Below are 6,754 nucleotides of genomic sequence, written 5' to 3'. Positions count from 1 at the left end.
AATTATTCTAGTACGTTAATTGGGAACATAACTCTTTCATTTATATGAGCATGATAAAATGCAACCATAAAAGTATTATACATGTACATCAGAGTGACTAGGGCTATCGCCTTTAAAAGTCGCTGTCCGAAACGTATCTCCTGTATAGCTTTCTGTCTATATCGCATGTAATAACGCTGTATCACTTTTTACAATCCGTCAAGAATTAACTGAATATACAATTGTACCACATACCAGTTCTTATCTGATATCTCATATTTCCCTCATTGCACATTGCGAAACTTTATAGGCGTTAATGCTATAATATTTCACTTCATTCACAAATATCTGGAAAGAGGCAATCACTTATTGGACTATTGAATTATAGTGGGAATCGGATTAAGTCAATGGTCAAATGTCAATATAAGGTGACTTGGTAACTTCATAATAAATATCTATTAAACAAATACACTTAGATAAACATACACAATACATACATAACCCGATAACTGGACATCGGCAAGATTTGATTTTTAAAAAAAATTGTCTCATGCAGCTAAATGATATACTTTTTCTTCTTAAAGGGATTTTAAATTGGCACCATTTCTATTTTCATTCAGACGTCTGTGGTTCCTGCAATTCCCAAAAAATAAGTGTTTGGTGACGTCACTAATCGCAAAACATGCTAGATCACATAAAGCCTTTTGCGATTAGTGACGTCATCAAACACTTAGTATTAGTGGAATTGCAGGAACCACAGACGTCTGAATGAAAATTGAAATGTCGGAACAAACACTGTACATCGAAGCACACGAGTAAAATACCTTATAACGATTGGAGTGTCCTTCCGTGCAAATATCAGGTACCAAGGATCTCTACTTGAAAAGTGACCAAAATTGATTTGTTTTGTATCTTAATCCCTGATTTCAAATCACACTCTAGCTGGTATTTTATGAACATCTTTTGTGGTTGGTCAGATGAACCGTAACATCCGTTTTAAAACAACCAAACTGGTTATGAATAAAAAGGCATATCAAACCAACCGGTCCTACCAGAAACTCCTTCTGATCAGAAATCACCTATTAATCAAAACTTGAAGTTGAAACAATGGTGTTAGTTTGTGGTTAACATTTCTTTTGTAACTATCCTGAATACTATTCAACCTTAATTGAAAGCGTTTTCAAGAACGAGGTCATTAACTCCTATAAAAGATTTTGTGATTTTCAATAGGGTTCATCCATATGTACGGTGGCTCACATACGACGTATTTCACTTTTTATTTTGAATTAAAAACTCCTAGTTGAAATAAAAAGAAATAATAAAGAAATAAAAATGTGAACCACCGTACAGGTGTGTAAATAAAAAAGTTTTATTAAAATCCGTCAAGAATTGTGTCTTCTAGGGTGTTTACGGGCTAAAAACTTAAACACGTTTCAAAGAACAAGGGCAATAACTCATACTAAATATTTTTCGCTATTTCTGATTGTCAATAAAGCTCAGCCTTGGGTGGTTACGGAGACGTGATCTCGATTCGTCAATAATAGTCATTTTGCAGCCTATTTAAGACAAAGCTTTTTGTAGAGAGGGTATTCCACTGTCTTTACTTAATGAGCCACAGTAAATGAATAACTCTGTCACTTTATACAAATTTATATCTTTCTTTTATGATTAAACCTATATTGCGAGTAAATGAAAGACTGAAACAGCTGACAATGTTTTCGATTTTAATTGGACTGAATTAATACAAATTCTTTTTTACTGCTAAATTGACATATTGTTAATATTAATAAGCCTAAAGTAATGTTGACTTAATTGGACTAGACAAGACGAAGGGCATATGATTATAATATCACGACAGCTTCAGACTACAACGATTGAATATTATGTCACTTTGACCACAAAAAGAGTCATGTAAAGTTCATGTTCGTTTTATTTCTGCCTTGAACCGACACCTGATTGGGCTATGTTCATTCAAGCTCACAAATAAAACTGTTTTTACAAAAAATGTTGTCTTCCCTTCAGTCACCTGCCCTGCTTTTAATAAAGCAAAAAGTTTCGTTATTTTGCTATTGCTTAATGTATTTATTCGGACTACAGTTAATTGAAATTTCCCCCCTTGTCTCGTGCAATCCTAACAAGCAGTTTTCTCCCTTTGACAAATTCATGAATAATTTCCTTCATAATACAGAAAGATGTACTGGATTCTACACCAAAACGTCCATTGATGTACAGCTATTGTCTTTGTATATAGCAGTACAAAGATCCTTCTTTTCTCAACAGTATGCTCTTTATTTCTTAAATATTTTCAATCATCTGATTTACAGCTTCTCAAACCACAGTAAACCAAGCTTTATAAATATTATACTCTTCTTATTAGCTGTATTCCTAAAGGCTAAATTGCAATGCTATTTATTGCTTTGCTGGGTAAAATTATTACTGCAGCAAAAAGACATACAATGGGGTATTTATGAAAACAGAATGAACAAAAAGAAAGACAAGTAATCATATTTTCTCTTTTTATACACAGGACACATATACATTATAATAATAAAACAAAAATATCATAGAATATTAATGCATTGACAAGCCTCTGTTAAACAATATTGTCAGGACATAAAATATTGTTACTGTATGACCACTTACATCTTGAATCCTATTTTCTCAAATATTTTTTCATGAATTAAAATATCCTGTAGTATTAGCCCACGATAAAAGTGAAAGCCTTAAAAGAATACATTCAAAAAAAGTTGTTTGAAAATTTATATTACTCATGTAATTTTCAGCAAAATTTGTTAGTAATGTAAATTCTTGTAAGAGACAGAATTTAAAGAAATACATATACATATTGTATTTCAATCCATTGAAAAATGACAGACAAAATTAAATTCAGAAATGACAGTGGTCAAGAAGTAAGACAAGGCTTGATATATTAATATAGTAATTAATTGGTTCTAATTAAATAATATTAAATTATAATGACTTCTAGGATTTATATGTTACTATTGACTACAAAAATTTCACTTCTTTTAATATGACGAAAGATGTATTCGAATCAAAATTTAAAATAACATTTATTTCTTATTGTTTAGAAGAAAGAAATGCTTGCATGTTTTTGAAATTTGTTTTATTAAGATGAAAATGAAATTAGATTTTGATTCAAATGAAGAATAATTTTAGACAAAGATTAAGAAGAATTTCAACATTTAGCAAGTAACCTTAGATTCCAAGAAGAAACAGAAGAGGAAACATATGAGATTAATGATGAAAGAAGGTGATTGAAGTGCCCGAGAGATAATCAGAGATAAAGAGCCGTTCACACTAATAATTCTTGCAGTTGCATTTATTATCTGAAGATGATGGTTCTTTGTTATAACATGCATATTATGTGATGGTTATGTCACAATGTTTATCATTTGTTAATTGTTAAATAGGCTTAATAACTTAACCTAAAATGTGTGTTAGAATTAGGCCTATAACAAACTAACAATGTTTCATAAGATGCAAGATAGATAGTTGATGTCTCACTTGTGAACATACCCTTGACGAGTAAAGGAAAATCAACAAGAATTTGAATAAAATTATAAAATATTTAGAATTTAACAATAATTTCCTTTGATATATTTTTTACTCTAAAAAAACCTCACACAATTATTATTCTCATTCACGACCATTTTATATTTTTAAGAATTATTCACCACATAGCTCACAATCATAGCAGCATAGCTATTTACACATCCACACAGATTGACATAGCTTTAACAAATATATTTCAATGCCTCACAAAATATCACCAAGTAATTTAAGGCTGTGTCCTTAGAAGCTTTCAGTCCTCGACCTCGAATAGGACACAAAAACAAAAATATTTCATTTTTTTTTTGAAAAATTCAACATATATCAGAAGGTGTATCCAGACATCAGCATAAATGTTTCTTTTTTGGTTATCAGAGTTTTGAAAATATTTCCACAGTTGAATATTTATCACATAAATCTCCCCTTTTTTCTTGAAGGTGAATCCATTCTTACATCAGGAGAACCAGTTCGTTTTCTTGTTTCACTATATCTAGAGAATTCATCATGTATAAACCTATTTAAGTCGTCTATATTACTACGTGATAAATTAGGTGGTGTACCTGGATGAGGTCTGTAACCCACACTAACATTTGACATAGCTCCGTTTAAACCTGCAAAAAAATCATTTAACATGTGGTAAAAAAATAAGTTCTATGGATGATTTGAGTCCAACAAAGATGTTATGTTTTACAATTAAATCTTATATATCTATATTTATCTGTCATCAAATCTAATTATATCTCCCCTTAGTCAGAAATGGTTTAAGGTAACAAGTAGCTAAATTTTGACAGGACCCAGACAGCTACATGAAATTGTTTGAACTATTATCAGTGGTTATTGATTACAAAATTGAGATTGATTATCAATTCAAAAATACTGAATTAAAAACATGCCAAAATTCTAAATTTCATTGGTAATTTTTGCTTCATAGAAGTATATTCTTGCTTAGATTGGTTATTATAGTTTATTGTGGGTATCTTATGTGTATTTTGAAGAGATTTCTACTTGGTAACAGGTACAGGGGAGAAAATGTAAACTTGACATATAATCCATTGTGTAATTTGATAATCGGTAATCAAAATTTTAAATTCCGAGCGACGATGATCAATTATTTTACCCAGCAATAATTATCAGTCCTAGCCATAATCCAAGGATTTTGATTTTATGGATGAATTTTTCACAATACATCAAAATAAAATTGACTAACTACCCTGACATACATATGAATATTAGCTAAACGTTAATGGATCAGATAAATTAAACTAGTCACAGAAGCCCTAAATATATTTGGTTGTTTGGTAGCACAATAATCCCTAATGGTCCGAATTGGAGTACTGTCATATATATGTGTATCGGTTCAATTAATAAAGTTACTAACCTTGAAGAGCAATAGCTTCTCTAAATGCACAGAGATCTTGATCAACATCAACTTGTGTTGGATTAGGAAGACGTTGAGATGATCTCTCTAGACCTGATCTAGCTAACTGACGACTGGAGGCACTACCAAGTCTGTGTCGTGTAGGTGGATTTTTACCACATAAATAAGCTAATAAATCTTCCCGACGAATATGTCGACGTTTTTTCCTGGCCCAGGCAATTATGTCTCTAGTTTTATGTTGTCGACCACATTGAATTCCTAAGTCTACACACTTTGAATATGTATCTAAACTTTCTAGAGAATAGAAAATATTATACTTGTTAACGCAAAGCAAGATGTTTTATAGTACTTGTAGCCAAAATATTGACTTGCAAAAAACACACTTTTGAAATTCCCTGAATATATCCCAAATTTTTCAATTCTTAAAAATAGATTGTCAAAATTTGATTATAAATATTGTGCTTGAACCGTAATTGAAAAAATAATAAACACAAGTTTAATGAAAACTATTTGAAACCCAACTTACTATCTATAAGCCTATCATTCAAAAGTTTTAACAAAGTAACAAACCTTTATATAAACTAGTCACAGACATGGCAGCATTTTGAAATGGTAACCACATAGAATTCCCTTGTTGACGATCTGCAAATAGAAGAAATACCGTGACAAATAAGTCAAATTTAAAATCTTTTTCAGTACCTGTATCTGAAGAGTGGACAACACATGAACCAGACAGTGGATTATGAATAAATCACTTTAAAAAACTTAATCTAATAAGTTTGATTTCAAAATCAAGTTTAGTTCAGCATTTCTTGGATTCAACCAAAAAAAAATACCGGTATATATATACCCAGTACATTTTTGATAAATTATAATTCTATAGAAGACATAAATTGTGACTCACTCATTATCTCAATACCGGTACTCATTCAATGATAGCTTAAACTGAACAATTGTCAGAGTTAGTGCAAAGGGACATTATCATTGACAAGAATATGAGTGTACCAGACCAGTCGTAGGTCATTTTGACATTTCTATTGACCAGTTGAGAAATGATCAGATTGGAATATGTTATTGTCTTGAAATTTTATAACAAAACAGATAAGATGTGCAGGCTAATTTACATATTCAACAGTCAAAGACCTCTTCAAGTCAAAATCTTTCCACAACGGTAATGATTCTGTAATCATTTTGTTAATTAAATAGGGCTATAAAAATTACCTACAATTAAGGTTTGAATTAACTTTCACTTTGCAAGATAATGCTTTTGTGTTTGCATACTAAATTATGTCATCTTGGTACCAAAATGCAATTATTTTTGTGGGACTAATATTTTTTTCTTGTGTAACCGATGACAACAGCAATAATGGTTGTGACTAAATAGGCTAAGCAAGATCAGTCCCAACTAAGATGAAAAGGTTAGCCATTTAACCATTTACAACTTACAAACTCACTGTAGGCTAACTACTAACTAGCCTACAAGTGTCCACTCCAGTCCATATCAACAAAAATAGATCTGGAATTTTTAATTTGCATCCAACTGCTCATCATAGTCAAAGATACAAAATATCACATTAACATATTCCTTGTCCTTTACCTTTATATAATTGAGCTATGGCTGTTGCAGAATTTTGAAATGTCATCCATAAATTCTGAACTGCGTATTCTCTTTCAGCTGACAGTCTGTCCTCCATATTGGGTTCATTTTCGAGTTCATCCAAGCATTCATCTTCAAAATTACTGAGCCAATTTTCGGCTGTTTGGTCAGTCTCTTGGTTTTCTTCTGGATTCATTTTGATATCTTATATCTAAAACAATTATAACCAA

General features: G+C 31.0%; 1 protein-coding gene across 1 annotated transcript; it reads right to left on the bottom strand.

Annotated features, from left to right (window-relative positions):
• Positions 1-4,922: 4,922 nt before the first annotated feature.
• LOTGIDRAFT_108261 (hypothetical protein) lies at positions 4,923-6,720 on the bottom strand (the record flags this gene model as incomplete). The annotated part of the gene is made up of 3 exons (XM_009066908.1): positions 4,923-5,221; positions 5,498-5,569; positions 6,507-6,720. 3 exons carry the CDS (start codon positions 6,718-6,720, stop codon positions 4,923-4,925), a joined length of 585 nt encoding a protein of 194 aa, XP_009065156.1.
• Between the last annotated feature and the right edge of the window lie 34 nt (positions 6,721-6,754).

The sequence above is a fragment of the Lottia gigantea genome (assembly GCF_000327385.1).
Source record: "Lottia gigantea unplaced genomic scaffold LOTGIsca_8, whole genome shotgun sequence".
NCBI classification, from domain to species: Eukaryota; Metazoa; Mollusca; class Gastropoda; family Lottiidae; genus Lottia; species Lottia gigantea.
This window is presented reverse-complemented; position numbering and strand designations above follow the sequence as displayed.